The sequence below is a fragment of the Podarcis filfolensis genome, assembly GCF_964270895.1.
Source record: "Podarcis filfolensis genome assembly, chromosome: 9".
Lineage (NCBI taxonomy): Eukaryota > Metazoa > Chordata > Lepidosauria > Squamata > Lacertidae > Podarcis > Podarcis filfolensis.
The window spans coordinates 18,878,241-18,904,857 of NC_139610.1; the positions used below are offsets into that span (position 1 = coordinate 18,878,241).

Below are 26,617 nucleotides of genomic sequence, written 5' to 3' on the forward strand. Positions count from 1 at the left end.
GACTGAGGAGGAATTGTGGGAGCACCCCCCCTTTCTGAACCTTCCCAAGGGCAGGAGGACGGTATTGATTTAGAACAGTGGTTTGCAGAGGGGCATAGTCCAGAGGGAAAAAACTGGGTGAGGAATAGCTAGAAGAGGAAACACCAGGAGAGAGACAGCTGGCAGATTCAGTGTCCTTGGACAGCATTCCTGACCCCCCTTCGCTAAGACTAGATGGGCTTTGAGAGTGATAGAACAGAGAGCGCAGAGGCAACAAACTCAGATTACCAGATGTAGGAGTGACATAGATAAATGGGGACAGAGGGGGTAAACCTTAACTGGGAGCAACGCCATTTTTGGAGAGAGATGCATTCCTTTGTCTCTTGCTGTGATTATTAAAGAAACAGGTAAGAATGCTCCTTATGTTTGATCTGCTTATTTACTGCCTGACACAGCCGTACTGCTGTCATTAAGAACTGGTGACTGGTTATCACGACTTTAATGGTTCTGGTGCGTTGAGTTCTAATAAGTAAAGGATGTTTGTTGAGATTCGGGGTAGGAGTAACCCTAGACCATCTAGGCATGGTTAGCTTTTATAATATGTGCTGTATAACAACAAATTTCTTTCATCCCAGCATCAGCCAGCAGGCCCTTGGGAACAGTCAGCTGAGCCTACATTTATTCAGACAGCATTGCCTTGCCCTCCATGTCAAGTCCCTATTCCCACGTGAGTATGAAAATATGCTTTGCAATGACATATTTCTATGTGTTCGGGTGGCATGGCCCTGTGCTGTGACTTGCTGTTATCAAAATGCATTTTCTTTAAAGCTGTTTCTAGAGGTAAAGCCAGATCAGTTAAAAAGACTATAAACAGTTGGAGATCCGTAGTCTAGTACAGTCATACCTTGGTTTTCAAATAGCTTAGTTCTCTAACGTTTTGGCTTCCAAAAGCCACAAACCCGGAAGTGATTGTTCCGGTTTGCGAACTATTTTTGGAAGCCAAATGTCCGATGGGGGAGTTTCCTGCAGCCAATCAGAAGTCACACTTTGGGTTCCCAAGGGAGCACGCGTGTGGTTCCCAGGTGGTCACTCATCCAGATACTGACCAGAGTCGGACCCGCTTAGCTACAGCATCGTGGTGGCCCCCTTTGCCTTTAGACCATACCATGTCAGGCTCGCCCCCCCAACCCTGGCCAATCCTTCATCTATCTTTGTAGCATGACAGGGACAAGTATGCTAAGTAAATAAATAAGAGTTTTCTAAATTTCTCAGATGTACAGTGGTACCTCGGGTTACGTACTTAATTCGTTCCGGAGGTCCGTTCTTAACCTGAAACTGCTCTTAACCTGAAGCACCACTTTAGCTAATGGGGCCTCCAGCTGCCGCCGTGCTGCCGGAGCACGATTTCTGTTCTCATCCTGAAGCAAAGTTCTTAACCCAAGGTACTGTTTCTGGGTTAGCGGAGTCTGTAACCTGAAGTGTATGTAACTCGAGGTACCACTGTATTTGCACCTGAGGGAGTTAGGAAGAGGAGAGGAATTACAACACCGGAGCCTGCCACCATGTAAGGAGTTTGGGTGTGAGATCAGACCCTGTTGTACTTCCAGTGACATAACTGGGAGCTCGTATTTGGTTATCGAGAGACTATCTTCCAGGGATTTTTTTTGGGGGGGGGGAGTGGGGAGCCCAGTTATGAATGTAACTGGGTCAACCATCACTACGTACAATTTACTTAGTGCTGTAAAAGCTATTGCTCACTGTTAGAAGAAAACACATCTTTTCTTTCAATTGACATTGTAACAAATGACCACATTCTGATGGCCATACTTGCAGCTTCTAATTGGCCAATGAATTTCAGGTGGTTGATTTATTCAGAGAGTGATATTCAAATTGTTTGACCTTTTATTTATTTATTTCCTTTATTTTGTTCTTGTGTATTTACAGGCAATGCCTTGGGAAACATGAGGTGAGTCATAAAAACAGTGTAATATTTCAGAGTAAATCTGAAAAATGCATAATTTGGTTTTAATCGGAGGTTTCGAAATGAAGCCTTTGCGTTTAATTGGTTTGCCATGAGGTTCGTTTGCAACTGAAAGTATTCTGCTTTCCCCCTTGAAAGTGACAAATTGTTTTGTCATTTGAGATCTGCTGGGATTTCTATCAAGACTATTGCAAAATTGTTTTAGGACATTTATAAGAGTGAACTACTTATTAACCTTGATGAAACTTTAAACTTTTGACATCGCGTTTCAAGAAATGTGGAATGCTAGCAAACTGTTCTTCTGTTCGTGTTTACTGGGATGATTTAGGATGAGCTCTGGTTTTATAGCGCTTGCTATTTTATGGCTTTTCCAAAATGTTTGGAAATGTTTAAACGATCTCTTCTCATGCAGTTTATATCGCTGGCCTGATACGTTCTGTGGCTGTTTGAGGAACATCTGCAAAATATGTTTTGTAAATTGATATTAACTATCACCTACGCTAGTATGATGCCTAAAGTGGAATATGAGAGCTCGAATTGTAAGGCAGGGATGTTATGACTTTCAGCTGAATGTTACACAGTGAGGCCCTGTGGTGATCTGAGAGCTTTGTCTGAAGTTATTTTAACATTTGGTAGTATAAATGAAAACAAGCATGAACACTGTCTTGAATTAAGCAATGGTAATAATTTTCTATGGGAAGTTACAAAACAATGAAGATCTGAGTGGATTTATGGTTTTTGTGCAGAGGAGAAGTGACTTGACAATCTAGGCACAACAAATCCATTAGAAAAATAATAATTTTGGGGGAAATCTATACTTTTTCATTGTTAACGTAGAGATGGTATCAAGTTTGAACCATGACTTACTCTGATGTGGCGATAGCTACTGAAGCCTAAAAATGTGTGTACATAAATGAAATTTCTTGAGGCAACTTTATAAAAGTGCAACTAATTTTTTAAGTATATTTTGTTAACTTAAGTTCTTTCAGTAGTTAACATAAAAATGGTTAAAGTACAATATGCACGGTAAAAGAAAAATTAACAGTATAAAACCAATTTCAGCAGTAAAATTAAATATAAACAGGTCTTAACTTTAAAAAGGCCGAAACCTCAGAATGGTTGAGCTAAAATGAAAATCTGGTCCCTTTTTGAAATGCATTTATGTGATGAGAATGAGATTGACAGGCTTTTGTTCTGGTGAAGTAGTCGTTATTGGCTTCCTCACAATGCAGTTTGTGCAAGCCAGGTGAGCTAGCCTATATGAATGTAAGATTGAGTTTCAGCTAAACCATAATTGTGATAAAAAAGTGAGGACTTCACTAAAACATCATCTTATATCCTCCTTCCTAATGGAGTTTCCCGTTCAGGGTTCCAGCCAGGTATTTCCTCCGATCAGGACATCCCACTCTTTTCTCACCCTGATTAATCACATGATTAATGGATTGTGTAAGGGTTGTTGCTTTGTTCTTCTCTGTCCCCTCCCACCCCCCATCCCCCTCCCTAAAAATGTGTGTGCTATGTTTGTGCAAGCCCTAAGGTTCTTCCCAAGCATGCTGATATTTCCCTTTTGTTTTCAGTTGCCTGATTTGGGCCACAGTGCCGGCAGCTCTCTCAACCTCAATTAGTTGTTAGGAGGAGTGATTTATTAGACTTCTAAGTAGTCCAATGTAACAGAAATGAATTTAAGTGAACTCTTAACAGTTATGCACAATTGTACAGTCTTTTGAGCAGTGGACCATGTGATTTCAGATGACTTGGGGAAATTTAGAAAACTGAAAGTTTATTTAATACAAACTAGTATTGGCTTAGGCAGTAGATTTCCTCAATCTCTACTGGAAGTGAATTCAGGAACACCATGTGGCTATAACATCTTCTCAAATCATGTGTTAGATCTCATCAGCTAACGTGTAGGACTCAAACAAAACATTTATCCTCTTGTGCTTTGTTCAAGTCATGTAATACTCTATGCTTTGAAACGAAAGTTTAGATGGAACAGTCTGAAAGTAATTGACCAGCCACTTAGAAGGCTAGTATTCTAAATGTCACGCTAGTGGGTCTGCAAGTGTTGTAAGCTACATTGGTCCGTTACAGAGAATAGTATTTGTGTACAAGCTCATCTTCAAACAAGTGTGGGTGGATTGATACGGACCTACTAGTCTTGGCAGATTACCCCATTCATGTCGAGAAAGTCAAGGTAGCTGTGTTGACTCATGAGACAGATGTCAAAATCTGTGTTAGGGCAATGTGTTTATTAGGCAGACAATATAATGTAAACTTTCAAGTTCTCCAGAATTTTTCATCGGGATAGATGGTAAACAGACTGAGACAAGGGAGGAAAAAGTTGGCTGTTGATGGAGTCTGCATCTGAAAATAGTCTTAAAATGGATGATGGGAGGAGGCAGCAGGCTCTGTTAGGTATAAGGCAGGGTTCAGGTTGCACTTGTGGATGTTGGGAAGAAGGAACATCCATCCATATTAGAGAATATAATATTCAGCTGTTACTCAGATCTGTCTCCATCCTTAGATGAAACTTACACCTTTCTTATTCCTATTTTTCTCCTACCAAAGAACCTGTGTGTTTCACCGGACTCAAGCTATCTTGATGTCATTTTAACTACTACTACTACAGTAGCTTCCTATGGATGCCATGAATACTAACAGTAACATTTGATTCAGTGCATTTTGATTGCATAATTATAATTCTTTATGGGTCACTTTGCTATCACATTGAAATTACTATCGAATTCTAATGTTCTGTAAATGCATGTGATTGATTTTCCTCTTTGGCATAAATTGCACCTCTTAGGATACTGGTTTATAACGTCTTCATTTTCCGGTTTCTAAGAATGCAAAGGAAGCATACCAATTTTAATTATCGGCCTATAAGCCAGTAATGAAATTACCAAATCATAAATGCTGCCAGAGGGGATGCTTTGCTTCCATGGTGATTTCTTTTAATTTTGATTTGGTCAAAAACCCAATTTCTCATAGATGTAAAATAGTGTGCATATCAACTTAGTGGGGTTTGACTAACTTATTTTCTAAATTTATACTTTTAAAAATGCAGGTTTTTAAAAAGCCCTTCTTGGTACAAGGGAAAGAAATGAGTTGTATATTTCTTAGCTAGATAGCCTCAGACTACTTTCTTGTTCAATGTTGTTTACATTTCTTGGCACAGAGTGTGGCCTTTCATTTATATTCCAGACTTCAGCAAGAAACTTCATGTTTTTTTAATTACTTTTCTGTTACACAAACATACAAACAAGAAGGAGAAGACATAACATGCAGTGCAGACCATATTGGCAATTGCAATGTTTTGAAAAAGTTTAACATCAAATACATAACTCTGGTTGACTCATCTCTGTGTCAGTTATTCCAGTGTAAATATAGATATACATAAGGGAATCTGGGAACTTTTATAAAATCGGGGGAAGTTTGCACAGCCTTGAAATGAGTTCTCATTCTAGATGGTGATTTACAGCTAATTTGTCACTAGAGCCAAGTAATGCTAAACTGCTACCTCTGTATTCATTACCTTGCACATTCTTCCTTCTTTTGTCTTTTGGTTCTGTTACAATCTGTCTCCATAAGCGTGTGATCCTTATAACTTTTTCACTGCCATCTTGATTGCAGCCTTCATCTCCACTCCTTCTCTCTCTCTCTCCTACTAAAGACTTAAAATTAGCACTCGTCTGGATAATAGCAGCAAGCTTATTTTGTATCTTCTGATTTCTCATCTCCATCCTCTTAACACCTGTTCTACCTTCTGTTGTTCATCTTCCTTGTTCTGGTCATGATTTTGATGTGTTGCCTTTTGCTGCTCCCTCTTTTCCATTGCTTGTCTTTTCCTCCAGTGAGTTCACATTTTCAAGACATTACATTTCTTCTTCCCTGCTTCTGTTTTGCTGTGACATCACCAGTATTGCAAGCAGGGATAACCAACATGGTGCCCTCCAGATGTTGCTGAATTCCAACTCTCATCAGCTCCAGCCAGCGTGACCAATATTCAAGGATGATGGGAGTTGTAGTCTTTATGCAGAAATAGGTGCCAAAACTGTAGCCGCCCTTGTCCATTTCAAACAACAAAAAAGCTACGCTTCAGTAACATGCTATCTAGTTTGCATAAATTATTCCCCATTCCTTAACACTTGTGTTGTAATATCATGCTGAAATGCCATTAATTCCACATCTTTTCAGAACAATTTGCTGGCACAGTAAATTTCAATGTTAGGCTGTAAACATTCCAGTAGAAGTCATTTTTTATACTGCTTTCTCATTATAATAGGATTATTCTTGCTATCCTGCTGCTTATATAGAGCCAGGCTTTTTGTTCGTTAGCTGAAAAGCTATTCTGAGTGATGTTTTAATTCAAACTTCTGACCGTGTTCCAGGATGCTGACTCCAATATGTTGTTGCAGCCAATGTGTGGCTGTTGCAAAAAACAGTAGTGTTATGTTTCGTCCTTTTTCTTCACCTGGTAGTATTTAGTAATATTAAATATGTGACGTGTTGTTAGTTTCCAGACTTTACAAATGACCATTTAAGTGGAGAGGTGTCAGCTGAAGGCCAGGAAAAAACCCCAACCACTATTGTCTGTGAAGTTAGCTCTTTATTCAAAGAAACCAAATCAATGCAGGCCTTGTGACCCCAGCAACTCTTCCCCAAAGGTCTTGCCTCAATGAGGCAGTTGCAAGGACTGAAGGTCCCCACCTTCCCACCACTCTCTTAGACTCCTTCCCTGGGTCCTTCCCCAGCAACCTGAGGCTCCTTTGCATTGCTTCTCTTTGCTCCACCCTCCTCATGGGAGACCAGGGGGGAGCTGCCTGCCTCCATTCTGCCTCCTGACCCCCCCCCCTTTCTAGCCTCCACCTCTGATTCAGCCCCTTCTTGCTCACTAAACCCTATTACCTCTTCAGCTTCTGACACTTCCTCCGGTCTGTCTGCTCCCTCTTCTCCCTCTTATTGTTGTTCCAACACCAATCCTCTGGCTCTGAGCCTTCTTCCCCTGGGGGTTCCTCAGCTGTTGCCTCACACCACTGCTCTGCATCCAGCCAGTTTGTGACAAGAAGGTGCAGGAAAGCTTGCAATGAGATGATGTTGCATTACTAAGCATTATGTCAGGGGTTATGATACGGGTGGTGCTGTGGGTTAAACCACAGAGCCTAGGACTTGCCGATCAGAAGGTTGGCGGTTCGAATCCCCGCGACGGGGTGAGCTCCGGTTGCTCAGTCCCTGCTCCTGCCAACCTAGAAGTTCAAAAGCACACCAAAAAGTGCAAGTAGATAAATAGGTACCGCTCCAGCGGGAATGTAAACAGCATTTCCGTGCGCTGCTCTGGTTTGCCAGAAGCGGTTTGGTCATGCTGCCCACATGACCCGGAAGCTGTACGCCGGCTCCCTCGGCCAATAAAGCGAGATGAGCGCCACAACCCCAGAGTCGGGCACGACTGGACCCCTAATGGTCAGGGGTCCCTTTACCCCTTTACCTTTATGACACATCAGGTCCAGGAACCAAAAGTGACTCTTGAGGCCTTTGTCTGGCCCTCGGTTACTCAGACACCTTGAACCACACCCCTTGCACTTGAAGTTGCTGTCCATCTAGCATTTCAAGTTTCTTCGTAAGGAAATCAGGAACTTAATTTGTATCTCAAGGTAAACCCAAATTTTGGAATGGAAACTTAAGTCTTTTTTAAAAAGTACGCTGTAACATATTTTTATATGGTTCTTCTCTCCCCCCCCCCAATTTGACATAAAGTCCAAGAGTTTCTGACTTCATTTTCTTTTCACCTTTCACTGCCAGTGCCGTTGGCTTATAACAAGCCTAATGTTTGGTGAAAGAGGAACATACAAATTTATATTGGAGGAGGATGTATTATTTATATGAACGTGGGGTTTTTCCCCCTGCAACCTGTCTCCTGAAGGAAACATTTTCTTCAGTGTTGTTGCTAATTCTCACCTTTCCCTAAATGGATGTTGGCTGGTTCCTCTGTTCTACCTCTTATCGTCCTTCTGTGAGTTACCTTGATGTTTTGGATTTGTGAAAATGTTTGTTTTTAGCGGAAGTAATAATTTGAAGAAATCGCAGCTAAGCAGAAGATACTGGAACTTCAAAGCATTCCTTACATGCTGTTCTTTCAGGCATGGAAATGGATTTGGTGTTAGAAGCTAACAGCAGAAAGTCTTACACAGCCCAGTTGCTTGTGCTCTTGGTGGATATGACTGTACTCAATTCTCTGACTAAAAAGCAGATTGTGAGGGGAATTGCAGATGTGGTTTGTAGCAAGCCAGCCATCTAGTTGCAACTTACTTTATTTTTTTAGCAGGAGAGTTTTGTGTAGCTCCTTCCGTGACTTGATTTCTCTATTTTACCTCCTCCTTAGAACCCTCTACAGTCTACTCCAAACTGGTGCCCTTCCATCGACCCCACACATCATGGCCAATGGTTAAGGATGGTGGCCATTACAGTACAATATATGGAGGGCACCAGTTTGGGGAAGGCTGAGCTACGTGTTCCTGAGACAATGCAATTGATGCTGACCTTCAAGCTTTCTCACCTGTATGTTCCAGGAGCTGTGGTTCAATATCTACTCATGGCTTTTCAGCATGTTTCTTAACACGCAAGCTGTGTAAACATGCTCTAAAGTAAAAGCACATGTAGAAGTTTTCATATGTTCCTGGAACCTCATGGGACCAAACCCAAAGTTAGTTTCTGCCACATTGCTCAAGGTCTAAGCAAAGTAGATTTAGCATCTTTTCCTATTCCAGTGTAGGGCTAAATAAATAAACTGAACATTTCCCCCTGGCAGGACCCTACTGTGTATAGAATGATTTTTTAAAAGCCACTATGCCCATCAATTACAGAAGTAGGTATTAATTGGAAAGCCAGAGCGGTGTAATGATTAGGGTATAAGACTAGGACCAGGGAAATCCAGGTTCAAATACCCACTAAGCCTTGAAACCCACTGGGTTGGGACAGCCACTACTTCTCAGCTTTACTTACCAAAGAAGATAGTTTGTGGAATGCTCTCCCCAGAGAGGCTCGCCTGGCGCCTTCATTACATATATTTAGGCACCAGGCAAAAACATTCATCTTCTCCTAGGCCTTTGGCTAATTAAACAATCACTGGCCTTTTAAACTGTGTTGTGGGGTGGTGTTTTTGTTTGTTACTATGTTTTTCTGTTTTAGATTGCAAACTACCCTGTGATATTCGGATAAAGGGAGATATAAAATGTAATAGCAAAGGGGGCATGTATGGTGCCTTGAGCTCCTTAGAGAAAAGACAGGCTGTAAATGCCATGTTTTGTTGGATTGTTTAGAACTTTTAGAATGTAGCTGATAAAAGAGGCAATGTATACTCAAATGTGTACATCTGGAGGATTTTCTTAATTCTGATTGGACTTAACTGCCTGATGCAGAATCATCCCACACTAACAAGTTTCAGTTGTCCCATGGCAAATTGAACTGATGGATCTTGTGTTATCTACTGGATTTTATGGGATAGTCATTGCTAAGGTTTGTAACTAGGGCTGCAATCCTATACACAGTTACCTGGGAGTACCTCCAACTGAACTCAGTTTGACTTACTTCTGAGTAGGCAAGTATGAAATTGTATTTTGCCTGTTCAAGCTTATTTTATCATGTATTATTATGGATTTTAAAACCTATAATGCAAACATGTAAGCTAGTGGCAGTTTTGAAGGGAATATTTTTCCAGAGTTTCAATTGCACAGCTTCCGAGAATACAACCTTATACCAAAACAAGTTATCAGAGGGCAAACTCTAGAATGTGTATTTCATCATAATCACTGATCTCCAGCAATATATCTGCCACACTTCAGAAAACCTTTGAGAAGTCCAATTATTGTCAGCATTACTTAAATGTCAAGTTCACCCCAGTTCCTATTTGTGCATGTTTCTGTACTTTTCCTTCTGTTTCAAAAAGAGAGAGAGAATTATGGATTGTCTGCCTTGTCTGGAATATCTTTAGTTCTGATTTGGATGCTTATCGAAAGCAGAATTGATACGGAGTTTTCATATGCTTTTTCGTAATTCTGTTGTGTCCATGTGTCCATGGTCAAGTTTTAATTCTTATTTTATGGAAACTGTTGAAAGTGGTCCACAGTGTTCCCCAGACATGTTGTCTTCCATCTTTCAGGTTAGTCCATTGGCATGTCATGCTGTGGGACCCTACTCTTGCAAAAGGTTGTGTGGAAGGCTTCTTGACTGCCAGAATCATACTTGCACGAAGGAATGCCATAAAGTTACTGAAACAGATAGCAACAACGATGTCCATAAGGTAAGCTTGACCTTTCTTGCAACACAGCAAAAACACCTTGCTCTCAGGTGCTGCAAAATGCAACCAGCTCAGATGCTTTTAAATGTTTTTGGTGTATGGTTCAGTTAGGTTTGACTGTCCATATTAAATGGCAAGGGATGTGCGTGAGAAAGCACATGGTTGTACATTAAATAATAAAATGTGCCCCTTCTTCAGTGGATTGTGGAATTTTGTGGAGTTAAAATTTTATCCAGAAATAATACGTAACAGTCTTGCACGGTTTCTGTTCTTCATGGAAGTTCCTTGTTGGAATTTTAATAGTGTGAGTCAGTTGATAATGCCAAGCAAAATATATGAAATGGAAAGCAATAGCACTTCATATTACCATTGTGACAATTATTTCTTATACCATTATTGCTCTACTTTTTAAACTGTTGACCGGAGAGATGTCAGGTATCCACCACAACCCATAAGACCTCTTTCCTCAGCAACAATTGCCAGTTCAGACATCATCAGTGTACATGTGAAGTCAGTTAAAAAAAAAAATATATATATATATATATATATATATATATATATATATATATATATATATATATATATATTGGAAGCCCTATTTGTTCATTATAAAGAAATGGATATGACTTTATTCTAATATTTTATCATTATTTAGCTTCTGACAGTTTAAACTACAAATACCAGAACAAAATAAACATCAAATAAAAAGAACAATACAGCACAATTTTCTAAGTTTCTGATACCCATTTTTGTTTTTATTACTGATCTGGTATTGATTTACATCATTTTTGTTTCACGTAATATTTATAAATATGTGTACAGTATAGAAAACTAAAGCAACAGCGTTTTACCTCTGAGTCTTTGGCAGTCTCCAGGTGATGTCTTCCCTATTCACAAAATGAAATAAAAGAAAAGCCATATATTTTCAGAATCATTGGTCTCCTTTGTAGCCTTTGACATCTGCATTATTTTACCTAATAATCAAATTTTTGACTATAGCTTGTGGTTAGTAAAGAGAGTGAAACCACGATCCCAGGTTTGGGCAAAACGTTATGACAAACTTTGGCTTACCTCAGCGTGGTGTGGGAATGAAAAGGACCAGGGGGGGAGCAAAGTGGCTGTGAGCCCCTCTCCCCCAGGAACCCACACATTCACTGGTCCCAGTAAACCAGGCATGGCCAAACTTGGCCCTCCAGCTGTTTGGGACTACAATTCCCATCATCCCTGTCTACTGGTCCTGTTAGCTAGGGATGATGGGAGCTGTAGTCCCAAAACAGCTGGAGGACCAAGTTTGGCGATGTCTGCAGTAAACCATAGTTTGTCTTAACGTGACATATGAGCCAGGTCAGTCACTGTTTTTCAGCCTGACCTTATCTCATAGGGTTGTTATGAAGATAACATGATGAGAGGGGAGAGTCAGTTGCTGGGGAGAGAGGGGTGCACAAGACTTTGGCAAGCCCACCTAATGGAATGAATGCTGGCAAACAACTTCACTTCCTTTATGTGTGTGTGACTCTAAATAACTGTCATTTCCTAATGAGGTTTTTTTTTTTTTTTAATTGAACCACTTGTGGAAACAGGCTTGTTTCCTGGACACTGTGCTAAAGGAGGATAAAATCTCTTAAGTAAATTGCTCCATTGAAATAATGTTAAACCTAGTTACAGTGGATACAAATAAAGATATTTAACCTTTAAAGATTGTCCTCTTATCTGTGGTGAGGAATATGCAGCCATTTCTCTAACATGCTCCTTTTCAGCTGTTTGTAGAATAGATTCCTGTCTCGAAAAATTATTTGTTGCTAAGAAGACTATAAAAAGACAGAAATCATACTGATGAATGATGTGTGTTGTGCTGTCATTCACTGCCCTTGATACTATGTACTTTATGGTAGAAACTAAAAACAGAAGGCTTTCTTGAGTAGTAATTTTTGGCTTTCTGTGGGTTTTTTTTTTAACTTCTTGAATCCAATATATATTTGAACAGTGACGCCTTAATGACTCAAATTAATGTCTTTTAGTACAGTGCAGGTGAAAAGCAAGAAAAAGTTTTGCTTTGTGCTCAAATGCCATAGTTACAATCACATAACAATTTCGTTCGTTTTAACCTTTCCGAGATTGACATTTGGTGGCATTAAATGTCATTTGCTTAGTCTCCACCTTTACTTCAGCTCTTGTTCTAATTCCCCTTTTGAAATTCAGTGCAAACTAGCTCAGCTACTTGTGACTGACAAGAGGGTCCTGTGTGGTGTTCTGGTGGTTTCGTATATAATACTGCATGCATATGTAATAATAATAATAATTAAGGTAAATGCATCTTAGTAGAGGCATTAAGCTAAATGCTTGGTAACGGGGGGAGTGAGTTTGGAATGGTAGTGAGCGGATGAGAGTTTAAAGGGGAGTTTGATGGTGGGACAGTTTGAGTTCATTTGAGAGTTGCATGGAGAGTGTAGTTATTGTGGAGTCTGAGAGTCTGTGGTCGATGGTGTAAGAGCAGGGTTAGTTTATTAATAGAGCACCAGTATTACAGTAACCGGACGCGGGTGGTGCTGTGGGTTAAACCACAGAGCCTAGGACTTGCCGATCAGAAGGTCGGCGGTTCAAATCCCCACGACGGGGTGAGCTCCCGTTGCTCGGTCCCTGCTCCTGCCAACCTAGCAGTTCGAATGCGCATCAAAGTGCAAGTAGATAAATAGGTACTGCTCCGGTGGGAAGGTAAACGGCATTTCCGTGTGCTGCTCTGGTTCGCCAGAAGCGGCTTAGTCATGCTGGCCACATGACCCGGAAGCTATACGCCGGCTCCCTCAACCAATAAAGCGAGATGAGCGCCGCAACCACAGAGTCGGTCACAACTGGACCTAATAGTCAGGGGTCCCTTTACCTTTACCTATTACAGTAACCATTACTGTCTATTTAATAAAGTGACAAATAAGATAAAGGCTGAAACCATACGCTTATGTACACCCTTGTAATCAGACAGCCCTTTTGATTATTTCCATTTAATAAATTATTGCATTATACCACACACCATTTATTTAGGTACACTAGGGTGGAGTAGTCAGATAAACATTATCTGTGGTGGCAGCAGAAACAAAAGGGAGTTTTAGAAATACCCATCAAAAACCCAGCTCAGACCTGTGCATCCTGTTAAGAGGGAGTGTGGGCAGTGCCTGAGCATCTCATGACAGAGGCAGGATTTGGGGTAGGGGTGGGTGGCATGACAACCTGCAACAAAACGTTGCAGTATTTAATTGCCTCCTAATAGGTGTGCTGCTGTTTAGGGTGCTGGCCAGCCAGCCATGCTTTCCTTCAGCAGACCATTCCATCCAGTTTTCAGTTTTTCTGTTCCACGTTCTGCGGCTGTTGAGCATTCTCAGTTCTCACGGGCTGTTTTTGGAAGGTGGTTTTTTTCAAAATGTACTTCTGAAAACTCTGCATATCCCAATTGCATCTTCCAAATGTTTTGATGTTTCCCTCTTGTTTCTGAGTTTCTTGGGGCTGCAGTCCTATTGGCATTTGGCACCTGAGTTCGTCGTGAGAAGGTGCAATTACAGGGTAATTCTGTATTACCTTTAACTTGCTGTTCATTTGCATTTTTTAAAACTTGTATTCTAGCCAACTGCAGAAGCCACAGTTAGCAACAGGGAAAGGATCTTGCAGGTATATTTTGCTATGATTTGGGGGGGGGGGCGCTTTACATGTAACGAGGAATCGCTGCCAGATGACAGTGAAAGAGAGTGCTGTTGGTTGCCTGCAGTTCTAAGTAACCTATGAAGCTGCTCTGTGTGACTCCTAGAAACGAGAATAGTGTGCTGTTTTTATACCCTTGTTTTTTGTGTACTTTTGAAACATTGCAGCTTGATTTTGTGATTTGCCTTCCTTTCAAAAATAAAAAAGGTAATTAGGTTTGTTTACTTAACCAAGTGCAACCATGGTTAAAAAAAAAAGGTTATTGAACTAATAAATTGTCCAAAGAACAAATAATTCCACCACTTCATTTTCCCGTGTTACTAGGCAGGTCAAGAATGTTCTCAGTGTGAAGAAGAATGCTCCAAGCCACGACCACCTGGGTGCCCTCATTCATGCCCCCTGCCTTGCCACCCTGGAGATTGCCCACCGTGTGCCCAGATGATACGGATGAAGTGTCACTGCAAACTCACAAGCTTGTACATTGAATGCATGTAAGTAATTAAAGGAGACTCTGCTTCAACTTTGAAAATGTAAAATACTATGCAGTGTGTATGCTGCGTTAGGGAAGAGCTTTTCTCCCCCCTGCCTTTCTTCTGGGATAATGGAAATGGATAATAATAATAATAATAATAATAATAATAATAATAATAATAATTTTTATTTATACCCCGCCCTCCCCAGCCAAGGCCGGGTTCAGGGTGGCTAACAAGCAATAATAAAAACGCTGAATGAATACAACTTAAAAACAAGATTAAAATACAACATTAAAATATTGAAACATTAAAATATTAAAATGCAGCCTCATCACAGGAGGAGAAAGGAAAAAGAAAGAAGAAAGAAGAAAGAAGGGGAGGCAATCAAATTGGCTCCAAGCCAAAGGCCAGGCGGAACAACTGTGTCTTACAGGCCCCGCGGAAAGAAATCAGATCCTGCAGGGCCCTGGTCTCATGAGGCAGAGCGTTCCACCAGGTCGGAGCCAGTGTTGAAAAGGCCCTGGCTCTGGTTGAAGCCAATCTAACTTCCTTAGGGCCGGGGACCACTAGGGTGTTGCTATTTATGGACCTTGAGGCTCTCCGTGGGGCATACCGGGAGATGCGGTCCCGTAGGTACGAGGGTCCTAGGCCGGTGCAGCAAACAGCCTGTTTAAACTGGCTTGGAGACAACTGTGTTTGCCTGCTTGGTCTTTCCAACATCTGCACATGATATAGGGGCCCATATCCATAGCGTTCCTGTTCTGGTAGGCTGGTTTTAGCAACTGCCTTGCCACATGCAGTTAGAGCCATTCCTGAAGGGGATTCTGTAAACTACCTACTGGAATGCTGGGAAGAGAAATCCTGAGAAACTGGTGCAACCTAAGGCTTATTTGAGCAAATCTAACCAAGAGAGAGAGACACAAGGAGGTGTAGAAAATGTTTGCCCTGGAGATCATGCTAGCCAACAAAGTAGCAGGGACTTTTGGCCCATTGGACAGCCAGCTTGTAGGATCTTGCTCTAAATCCATGTTGCTGGCATATCTTAGCATGGTGTTGAACAACAGTGGCAGACTGGGGGCTTTCAAATTTCCGTGGTGCCCTGTGCGATGCCAAAATTTGCCCCTCCCACCCTTCCTTTTCTAAGTCATTGTTGTGATGTTCCCTGCTGTTCCCTCTCTGCTTTGCGCCCAGTGAGCGCAAACCAGTTGCCCTCCCCTAAATCTGCATCTGTGAAGAAGCCCAGATGTTGACATAAGCACCACATATGCTAACCGTGTTAGGATATTTCCGTTTCACCTTAAAAGGGAGCGGGCTTTGTGAGTCACAGAGTCTGCGTATTTCCTGTTCACGGGATGTTTATGTTTTCTATTGCTTTCGTTTCTCTGTGTGCCTGAGCATACCGAAGCAGGCAGTCATGTTTTTTCTTTGTTCTGACCAACGCTGAATAAACTTCTAAATTATACTCTCCTGCGTGCAACTTTCGCTGTGTGAATTCTGCTGATAGAGCGTGCATCAGCCCAGGAATGTGGCAAGCTATTTCTGGAGCTCGTGTCGCTAATTGCTGATACTGCGTGTCTACGGGAGATCGATGGACGTCCGGAGACGACGTGGGGCCATGATGGGCTTTATCTCCCTGGCAGTATCCCAACAAACCGTTCTGAGATAATGTGCTTTCCCCCTGTCATAAGAGCGTATTGACTGAACACACTTTGATCTCATTCACATGTAACACTAAACCAAACCATGGTTTAATGTAAACATCTTGGCTCCTGATGGGGAGATTGCAGCTACTTTGCTCTGGTTCTGCTGTGCTAAGCTAAGCTATGATTTGGCTTTGCATGTTGTCTGATCCTGGGCTCATGGTTTAGCTTACTCCAGACAAACCATGGTTATAACTTATGGTTTCTCTGAAGAGAGCGAAACCAAAAGCCCAGGTTCAGTGAATCTGAGTTTCTCTCTCTCCCGCCTTGGTAAAAGCAGTTTGTTCCTCCTGGCTCTCTGTTCTTCTGTCAGTTAAGTGTTTCTCTTCTGCAGTTTTTCCCTATTTCTGTTTGTTGCCGCAGCGTGTCTGTACTAACACACTGTCTCTGTGTTTTGTCATCTTTCCCTGCTTTGCCGGAAAAAAACAAAACAAAATAAAACTCTGTCTTTCTCTCTCTGCTTTCTCCTTAGTCGTATTGTGCCTTTCTGTTTCTGTGTATAATTCCTTCTTCACTTTGCTGTATTTTCTACTGGCTGTCCCTTTCCTATACAGTGGTACCCCAGGTTAAGAACTTAATTCGTTCTGGAAGTCTGTTCTTAACCTGAGACTGTTCTTAACCTGAAGCACCACTTTAGCTAATGGGGCCGCCGCTGCACGATTTCTGTTCTCATCCTGAAGCAAAGTTCTTAACCCGAGATAATATTTCTGGGTTAGCGGAGTCTGTAACCTGAAGCGTATGTAACCTGAAGCGTATGTAACCCGAGGTACCACTGTACTTTCTGAGGAGACATTTGCCAGTTGGGAGAAGCCGCTGGCCATTTTCTTCGCGTCCACCATTGCCGTCAGCAGAGCAGCGGCATGGACAAAATTTGATTGGCTACGGCATATAGTGGTCGTGCATCAGTTGCTGCTCTACTGCATGCAGTCTTTACTGCCTCAGATCGCTCCTGCGTGAGCCCGCAATCGGCTCTGGCCATGAGACAGCTGTTAGGGGACTTTCCGCCTCCATTTCAAACAGCCGATCCAGCTACTTTAAAGTGCAACAGCCACTTTCCGCTTCCTGGGGCTGGATTACATAACGGTTTCAACGTAAACTATTGCCACTCAACAGTTAAGCCGAAAAGGTCGCCTTCTGCTGACAGCTTCTGCTATTTACTTCCTACTTCCAACAGCACTCCAAGTGTGTGTGTGAGAGAGAGAGAGAGAGAAAGAGAGCGAGACAGACAGACAGACAGACAGACAGACAGACAGACAGACAGATCTAGGTGTGCTGCATGGCTGCAGCTAATTATTGCCTTCTCTGTGTGCATTGGGGGATCGGCGGTGCCTGTTTCAGTGGGTTTCTTCCCACATTCTAAGTGCAATATTTTCATTTTGCCACCTGTGCTCTATAACTGACTTCTTTCTAGTGCCTAAGGAACCGGGCCAGCCTGCACCTAAGGAAGCAAAGCAAAAGTCTAAGCTTTTCCAACCCACGAGCTATGCTGCCATCACATTTGGTTTGGGGGCTAAGTGACACATACGTGGCATGCAAGGCATTTTTTTCATTAGAAGAAATCATTTAGTAAACATTGGGTTGCTAATGAGCCCCGTTCAGCTGTCGGCAAAGTGGCAAGAGCAATAATAGCATGCATTAGTGTTGTGCTTCAACGTCCCCCAATATAATGCAGACTTTTAAGAACAAAGTACTACCGTTTTTATGAGCTACTTAACAAAGATGAAAACAACCGAGTTTGGTGGCATCTTAAATACTAACAAATGTATTACGGCATAATCTTTTGTTTATTAAAACCCACTTTCTCAGATGCGTGACATGTTGCCTTTATTTGACAGGATGTGCTCTCTCCCCCTCTCTCTCTCACGCACTTTGTAAACAGTGTGTACTTGTTCATTTTAACTCCTTTTTAAATGTTGTTGTTTTTCTCGACTTAACTCTTATTTCTTCAGAAAAATCACCTGTGCTGACTTAAAGGAAAAAGATGAGCTGAGTTCCTGCAAAAATCAGTGTCCAAAAGAGGTAAGTTATATATGAATTAAAAATATTTGGGGAATATTTAATAAGTACTGCATTCCCCCCGCCTTCTTAAAATTTATTTTTTGTGTTGTTTTTTTACTTGTTAAACACTGGCAAAATCACATGAGGTACTTAAGTGTGTATTCCCATTTGCAAATGTACTTTTACCCCACAATTTTCACTGTGTGAAACTGGTGGTGGTTCATTGTTGTTGTTGTCATTCTTTAAACTGGTATAGAAAAAGTATATGACAGTATTCTGATATATGTGTAATGCAAGATGGATAAAAAATGATTTAATAACACAAAAACATTAAAAATTGTAGATACTAATTTCCTCTGAAGTAATAACTTGGATAATATTGGGTCATTTGGATGTGAGCATGCTACCTAGCTTGTAAAAGGGACGTGGGTGGCGCTGTGGTCGAAACCACTAAGCCTCTTGGGCTTGCTGATCAGAAGGTCGGCAGTTTGAATCCCCGCAACTGAGTGAGCTCCCGTTGCTCGGTCCCAGCTGCTGCCAACCTAGCAGTTTGAAAGCATGCCAGTGCAAGTAGATAAATATGTGCCACTGCAGCAGGAAGCTAAACAGCGTTTCTGTGCTCTCTGGCACTCGCCAGAAGCGGCTTAGTCATGCTGGCCACATGACTGTCTGTGGACAAATGCCGGCTCCCTTGGCCAGAAAGCAAGATGAGCGCCGCAACCCCATAGTCACCTTTGACTGGACTTAACATCCAGGTGTCCTTTACCTTTACTTTTCTTAGCTTGTATACTTAAGAACTAGTCTTGTAACAACAGGCAACCAGGAATTCCAGGCAGGTCCATGAGAATGAGGGATGGAGTGCTTTGCCCCACCTTCACCAGCACCCAGCAGGCCATTGTTGTTGTTGTTTTTATTATTATTATTATTATTGACAAGTAACTTTTGGGGGCTTATTAGAAGGGTACATTAACCCTACTGTTAACCTCTAAATGGAAATTGCAGAACGCACAGAAAAGCGTACATTTCTTACAAAATGGAAGAGTTTAAGGCCAGAACATGCAGGGTTTATTTTCTCTTTCTTGCTGGCAAGGGGAAATTAACTCTTCCCATTAGGGCTTGGGGAGAAAAGCAAAACACTTGTTAATCTCTAAACCAGAGCTCACCAACCTTTTGGGGGCTCATGGGCAGATTTAGAAACCAGAGAAACAGTCATGGTCACCAAGCACACACCACAGTTGTGTATCCACACACACACACACACACACACACACACACACACACTCTTACTTCCCTGTCCCTAGCAATTAGGCTTGGACAAATTAAAGAGGTCAGATCTTAAAGCCTGGGGAAATAAGGTTTTTGCCACTGAGTAGACCCTTTCCCTACTAGCCATAGTTTTTCCTTCGCAAGCCAGGAAGATCATCCACCTCTGTAACAACTAGGCTACAATAGAAGGCTTTTCTCCCTAAGCCTATTGGAGCCATCACTTCCTCCACTAACGCGCTCACGTAGCTGCATGCAATTACTGGCTCCCTATAGCTACGAGGCTAGCGTTTAAAAGCAAGAGTGGTCTAACAAGTTTATTTCCATGTTATATAAAATTAACCTAGTTTTAAGTTTTAAAAGAAACTTAGCATTTACATTTTTATTTATTTAAACAATCCAGTTAAAAATTTAATAATAATAATAATAATAATAATAATTTTAAAATGTGAGGTTTTGAGACATTTGTTTGGCTACAGTAGTACTAAGCACAGAAGGAGTTTTCACTGTCTGGTGCAAGTGACACCTTTTTAGTGTCCCTCTCCTTTTCGCTTTAGGGATCAAGCAAACTTTGATGCTGCCAGAGGCAAAACTTTCAGTGTTCTATAACAGAAAGTTTGTAGAAACAGCAACTATTGCTGACCTTTTGCTATTATGGAATTCAAGGCACTGTAATGTAAATTTAATTAGATGGTATTATGGTTTGTAAGTATTTTGCATTTTATGACATTTTGTCCCATCACCTTAAATGGGCAATTGCACCCTAAAATGCAGCGTATAAATTGTTAAATAAAAATAGGCAGTAGTTGTGTTCCAGTGTTATGAGAATCAACCTAGTCACTCTCCATGCTTGCATTTTACTCTTTACTCCTTCTGTTGTGGCTGCAAAGAGATTTGAAGCTTGCATTTTAGATTAACCACATTTTTAATGTGTTGTCTGAACCCTAAACTGTGTTTATTCTTAACTGTGGTTAGCAAAAAAGCAAGTATCTTAATAAACTATTGTTTGAAGTTGGATTGTTTGTCTACATTCAGGGATAGGGTAGACTGAGAGGTTTAAACCTCAACGCCCTCATGGAGATACAAATCACCCTCTCCCCAATCAGATGTATCAAATACAAATGTGGGGAATATGTAAGCCTCATGGGAGCCTCGGTTCATGGTCATATTGTTGAGCTATGGTTTAGTGTGGCATCTGAACCAGCCTACTGCTAAGTTATTAGACACTGTGCTCTTTCAGAGTATTTATTTTGCTTTTTATCACTTTGATGTAAAGCTATAAAAATATACTGTATAAGGCACACAGTATGTCAGAGAAATGCTTGTTTCTTGAGCAGTGAATAGAATATTGTTTTGACGGGCCGAATGTGGCATGTGATTTGAGTCATATTATTTTATGCGATTCATTTATGTGAATTAAAGCTTGCTATAAGAAAATGTTAGCATTATTAAAAAAAAAAAGCCACACACAAAAACCACTGCTGACTTAGAAAGTCATGGTGAAATATTTGAGAATGATGTTTGATGTTTAATGTTTTATTTTGTTTTTATATTTTGCTGGAAGCTGCCCAGAGTGACAGCATATAAATAATATAAATAATACAATTAATATAATATAATACTGAGGTCCAGCGCCGAGGGCCTTCTGATGGTTCCCTCCCTGCAAGAAGTGAGGTTACAGGGAACCAGGCAGAGGGCCTTCTCAGTAGTGGTACCCACGCTGTGGAACGCCCTCCCATCCGATATCAAGGAAATAAACAACTCTCTGACTTTTAGAAGACATCTGAAGACAGCCCTGTTTAGGGAAGTTGTTAATGTTTGATGTTTTATTGTGCTTTTAATGTTCTGTTGGGGGCCACCCAGAGTGGCTGGGGAAACCCAGCCAGATGGGTGGGGTATAAATAATAAATTATTATTACTTTATTCATGCAATTCAGCTCAAATTAATTGCTCCCAAGAAGTAACGGATGGTTTAAAAATCCTAGGAGAATAGAAAGGTCTTTCTTTATCTGGTGACAAAAAGATACTAACTTAAGTACCAGACAAGCCACACTGGGGATGATATCCCATAATCCCTGTTGGCTACCCACTTTACCTCTCAGTGCAGAAGGAGTCTGTCCTGGTTTTACATGAACTGTGTGGGAGCATGTTGAGCTGAATTCTGGGTGCTCCACTGTGTCCACCTGACTATTGCATATATGCTCAGGACCATGTTTGAATCGGCCCACGGAAGCGAAAATCACTGTATTAAAAACTCGTTGGATAAATGTGCAGATGCTGATACCTAAACATAAATTTGAACTTGAAAGCATTTATATACCCCCATCTGGTTATACATTTGGTTATATCATGTATTGTATAATGCAAGTAGTCTTCTTGATTTATTAACGTAAAGATACATTTACTAGCAAACTGAAAATGTCAAAAACAGACATCCTAAATATTAAAATAATTATGGCCCCTGTGACATTTCCCCCCTAAGAGCAGTCTGCAAAAGCAAATTCACATTAAAAATGAGGCTCTCCAGATAAAAAAATTCTCCCCAACCTACTGGAAACAAAAGCATCTCTATAAATCATGCTCTCCAATGCAAAGTTTAGGTACTTGCTTCTGAGTTTGTTTGTTTTTTAAAAATACTCTTTAAAAAGTATCTGAAAGTGCTTACAGTTTTTTTTCTTCGTGTTTGTTTCATAGTTTTGAGAAACAAAACTTGTTACTTCAGTTTTTGAAAACGCATACTGTAAAAAATGGGTGTTTTATCGGAATCCTCCCAGAATGGCCATGTTCAGGCATTTTGGGCGAACATGTGTAGGTTTAAGGAATATTAGAAGCCCTTTCGGTCCTTCTCACTGAATTCAGGAAGTCCTGAGATGGTGCCATGGTGTGGGGAGATACTCAAGGGCTTCTTGCAGCCAATCAGAAGCCGTGCTTTGGTTTTGGAAGTTGAATGGGCTTCAGGAAAGGATTTTGTTTCACTTCCAAGGTACAACTGTATAGGTTAGACATGTTTGAGGTGGGTGCAGAATTGGGAGCCGGATTGCTTATCTTTGATGTTGGAATCCAGTAGACATTTGCAACATTTGAGCAACTACATTCTGAACAGCGGTCATGCTAGATAAAGCATGACAAATGACAAGACAGAAATGCAATTGTTGCATTAATTGTATAGAAGGTATCTTTGCATCATAGCTTCCAAAATCTTCAAGGATTAGGAGCAGAATAAATATGTAAGGAGCAAATGCAAGTCAACAGTAACAAAGCATTTATTTAGCAGTCTTGAAATACCACTCAGGAGTCGTACTGGTGCTCCATTTCAGAGTATCATTTTCTTTCCACCACCCCATGTTATAGTTGTCCTGTGGTCATCGGTGTAAAGAGATCTGTCATTCTTCCGACTGTCCTCAGAATTGCAACCAGAAGGTTAAAGTCAGGTGTCCTTGCAAGAGACTAAAAAAGGTAATTTCATACTCTTCTGAAATCTATACTTTTCTATTAAAATATTTGATTGATATTTTTATTCATTTTTTAAAAATTATGGTATTGTTATATCACTCTTCATAATATCTGACCAAGGATGGATTTGTGGTATGTGTTACAGAGGTACCGGTAAGTTATTTAGGATAAAACTATTAAAATCAGTAAACCGAGGGCGCAAATTGTGTATCAGTTAAATGGCCGAGTGAAAACTTTCTGGTGTTTAAGACGCAACATCCTTCCAGTTTTTAAAATATCTGAGAAAATAAAAATGTATTTACCTGACGCCAAAGCTATAACAGTGGGTGGTAGTTCCACATAACTTTTTCTAGTTTTTTACATTTTAGATATTGAAATTATTTAAAAATCATTTAACATTTAATGTGAGCCACCTTGATAAATCGTCTCTGAAAAATGGATAAATAAAAATTTTCTCTAATGTGAATTCCCAAATTCCCATGAACTGCAGTGATGCAAATATAATTCTGAAATGGGGCAAATACTATGGAATTTCTACCTTTATAACACAAGGGGATTTTAGAGTGAAGATGGTTGCTTAGATATCATAGCCTTGAAAGAAATCATTGCGCAATTAATTGAATTAAATGTGTTCAGACTTCAAAACTATCCTGGGAAATATACGGTATAGTTTAGCTTAAGTATGACTAGTCCAGAGTAAGAAGAGGAAATACGTTTTCCTGGCCAGTAATCAGGAAAAGGCATATTTAATTACATAAAAAACTGGATCAAGAACAGTTGTTAAACTTGTGAATCCCTAATGCATTTTACAGAAGACTTTCTCGTAGTCTCAGTGCAACTGTGGTGTCATCATCACCCCTGAAGCAGACAGTATAATGGACAAATGACTTCCTCTTACATGACATTATTAATTTTTTTGCCAGAAAGCAATAAGTTTCATTCTTAATAACACTTTTCTGAAAAAGAAGAGTTGCTTGGCACAAGTAGTGTCTGGCTTTTTGAGGAAACGCAATTTATAAATGTAACAAACAAATAGTGTATAACGTCATCTTTTGGGATCTGAGATGCTCACATAATCCATGCCTGCAACATGGGACCCATCTCTCTCTCTCTCTTACATATATGTCTGCTTTCATTTTCCTCTATCTTTTTTGTATGCATGCCTGATTAGAGCGAGTCCCTAAAACGTTTTGTGTTAATTGCAGCACCTTCTATCAAATATAAGGCTCATATAGGAAATGCTGGAAAGTCATCTTAAGAAATCAGCTGTTTGGTTAATGCACTATAAAGAACACAAAATGTTAGTCCATTTCAGTGTTGGAGAATTTAAGTTTAGCTTCTCCACTGAAATCAATGCGACACAGAAGTGTTGAACACAGGCTGGATCAACCCAAAGAGATGTGGGTATTTTAGACCGGTGTTACCAAGAAAAGGGGAGAGACAAAGAAGGTGAAATGGCGTTTGTGAGGGTGAGACACCTAACAAAGACACTAGTCCAAGCTCCTCAACCACAAAAGAGTATTAATCTCTTTATTAGTGTTTGTAACAAGGCGAATGGAATATCCTGAATTTGGATTGCTTATCCACTTGAGTGAGAAAAGCATCTACTTGGCTGGAGTTGTGAAGCGAAGAGTTGTGTAATTTCAGTATGTGAAGAGAAGAGTTTCTTCTTCAAAGAAGGAGCACCCATATGACATACAAAAAAAAAAAAAGAAAATCTAAAAAATAAATCAATAGGGAAACCTTTAACCTCTTAGTCTTTATAGTACAATTATTGCTTTCACTAGGTTCTCAAGGTTAAACTGTGAATACATGCATTGAAAAATGTATTTTTCGGATGTAAATTCCCCAGTCCAAGAAATCATGAAGACGAGCTCAAGCACTCCCTTCGTGCCCAAATTTAGACCAGGCTTCCTGGTTAAAGTTCAAGTTTCCCAATTTGGACGTCGGGAGAAATGTGGTTTAAAAAATGAGCAAGTCTGTTCTGAAGCCAGGCAGCAATGAAGAGAAAGCTCATTGCTCATTAGCACTTCAACAAACTCTGCTTGGTTAGAAAGACAACTGGACTGTTGCTTTGTGTTATGTGAATAGTCAGTTACCATGTATTAAATGTTCAGTGGTGAGAAGTACATTTTGGAAAAGTCTACTTTACTCATGCTTTCCTACCCAGCAGACTCACAGGGCGGCTTACAAATTTCCATCTAAAACAATCTGAACTAGATATCAGATGCTTAACTAATTTCATTTATTATTGAAAGAAAAGCAGCTATTCAAATCTCAATGAAATGTAGGATTGTGCTGAATTTTATAACCATCTGATTTATGTAATTCGTAACCTAAAGCGTTAAAGTCTTGTGACAGAGAGAAAAGATTCCTTGGCACTCCCCCCCCTTAAGTCCTATTTTGGGTATCAAAATTGATGAGATAGTACTTATAGCAGGGCTTTTTCTTAATGTAGTGTGTTCTCATGAATGCAGAAACTATTAAAAAGCAACATAAGATGTATCCTAGCTACATCTTAACTGTGGTAAATATTCCTGTAGGTTTATAATTCAACTGTATACTGGTTCAATTCATTCCAAGAAGGAAACGTACAAACCAGTGGCTTATCCTCAGTCCTTTAACTGGTTTGTTGTTGTTTTTTGCAAGAACATCAAGGTTTAGTGTCTGTGCTACTTCAAGAAATGACTTCACACATGAAAGTAATTTTTTGTTGTGTTCTTTGGGCTCTTACTAGACTGCATCCAGGGACGCGGGTGGCGCTTTGGTCTAAACCACTGAGCCTCTTGGGCTTGCCAAACGTAAGGTCGCCAGTTCGAATCCATGTGACGGGGTGAGCTCCTGCTGCTCTGTCCCAGCTTCTGCCAACCTAGCAGTTCAAAAGCATACCAACGCAAATAGATAAATAGGTACTGCTGCAGCGGGAAGGTAAACGGTGTTTCCGTGTGCTCTGGCTTCTGTCACAGTGTCCCATTGCGCCAGAAGCGGTTTGGTCATGCTGGCCACAGGACCTAGAAAGCTGGCTGTGAAAAAATGCCAGCTCCCTCGGCCTGAAAGCGAGATGAGAGCCGCAACCCCATAGTCACCTTTGACTGGACTCAACTGTCCAGGGGTCCTTTACCTTTACTGCTTCTACGTTTGCCCTCCTCTTCCACTTCTTCTAAGGTATAGTTGCCTTGTTCCCTTAACATCTGGGGGGCAGTAACTTGAGCTTATTTTAAAGTTATTCATTTGTCCACCTCCAAAAGTAGTTTCCAAGAGCGTATGTCGGATTTACAAAACACTTGTCACATAAATGTTGGTTATGGTTTGAACGTATCTCGTGATGAGTGTTTTTATTTGTAATTCATTTACTACGGGAAGAAAATGGTTTGCAAGCTAAATGGCAGGAGAAGGATTCTTCGGTTATATAGGAAACAGTGTTTAGGCGTGTGTGTTTTGCGATCAGGCTAATGAAGAAAAATAATATATTTTGTTTGGACCCTGCTTCTAGGAGCTGCCGTGCATTAAGGTTCGAGGAAACCTAGTTACGTTAGAATGTGACACTGTGTGCAAGGAAATGAAACGGAAAGCTTCTGAGGTAATTTTCCTGTTGTGGTTGCAATATATCCTCACTGCTTCAAGAGACTCATGCAGAGTTCTTTTCTAAAATTATTGTGCAAGAAATAGAATGCAATTAAATCCGATGTTCCCTGTTCAACAGCTGTTACATGTTAAACTTTGCTTTTTATGTATTGTGGAAAGTTTGTCATCTTGCCTTGCTGTTTATGATAAACTGTTAATACTATGA

General features: G+C 40.6%; 1 protein-coding gene across 5 annotated transcripts in view; it reads left to right on the top strand.

Annotated features, from left to right (window-relative positions):
• The window catches only part of NFXL1 (nuclear transcription factor, X-box binding like 1), a 78,993-nt gene that overhangs the window by 45,306 nt on the left and 7,070 nt on the right, over positions 1-26,617 (top strand). For all 5 annotated transcript variants that reach the window (XM_083630199.1, XM_083630196.1, XM_083630197.1 and 2 more), the window contains 7 exons: positions 615-706; positions 1,924-1,945; positions 10,116-10,256; positions 14,265-14,431; positions 18,063-18,132; positions 22,726-22,830; positions 26,321-26,407. In XM_083630199.1, coding sequence (XP_083486325.1) covers positions 615-706; positions 1,924-1,945; positions 10,116-10,256; positions 14,265-14,431; positions 18,063-18,132; positions 22,726-22,830; positions 26,321-26,407 — 684 coding nt within the window. The remainder of the gene's footprint in view (positions 1-614; positions 707-1,923; positions 1,946-10,115; positions 10,257-14,264; positions 14,432-18,062; positions 18,133-22,725; positions 22,831-26,320; positions 26,408-26,617) is intronic.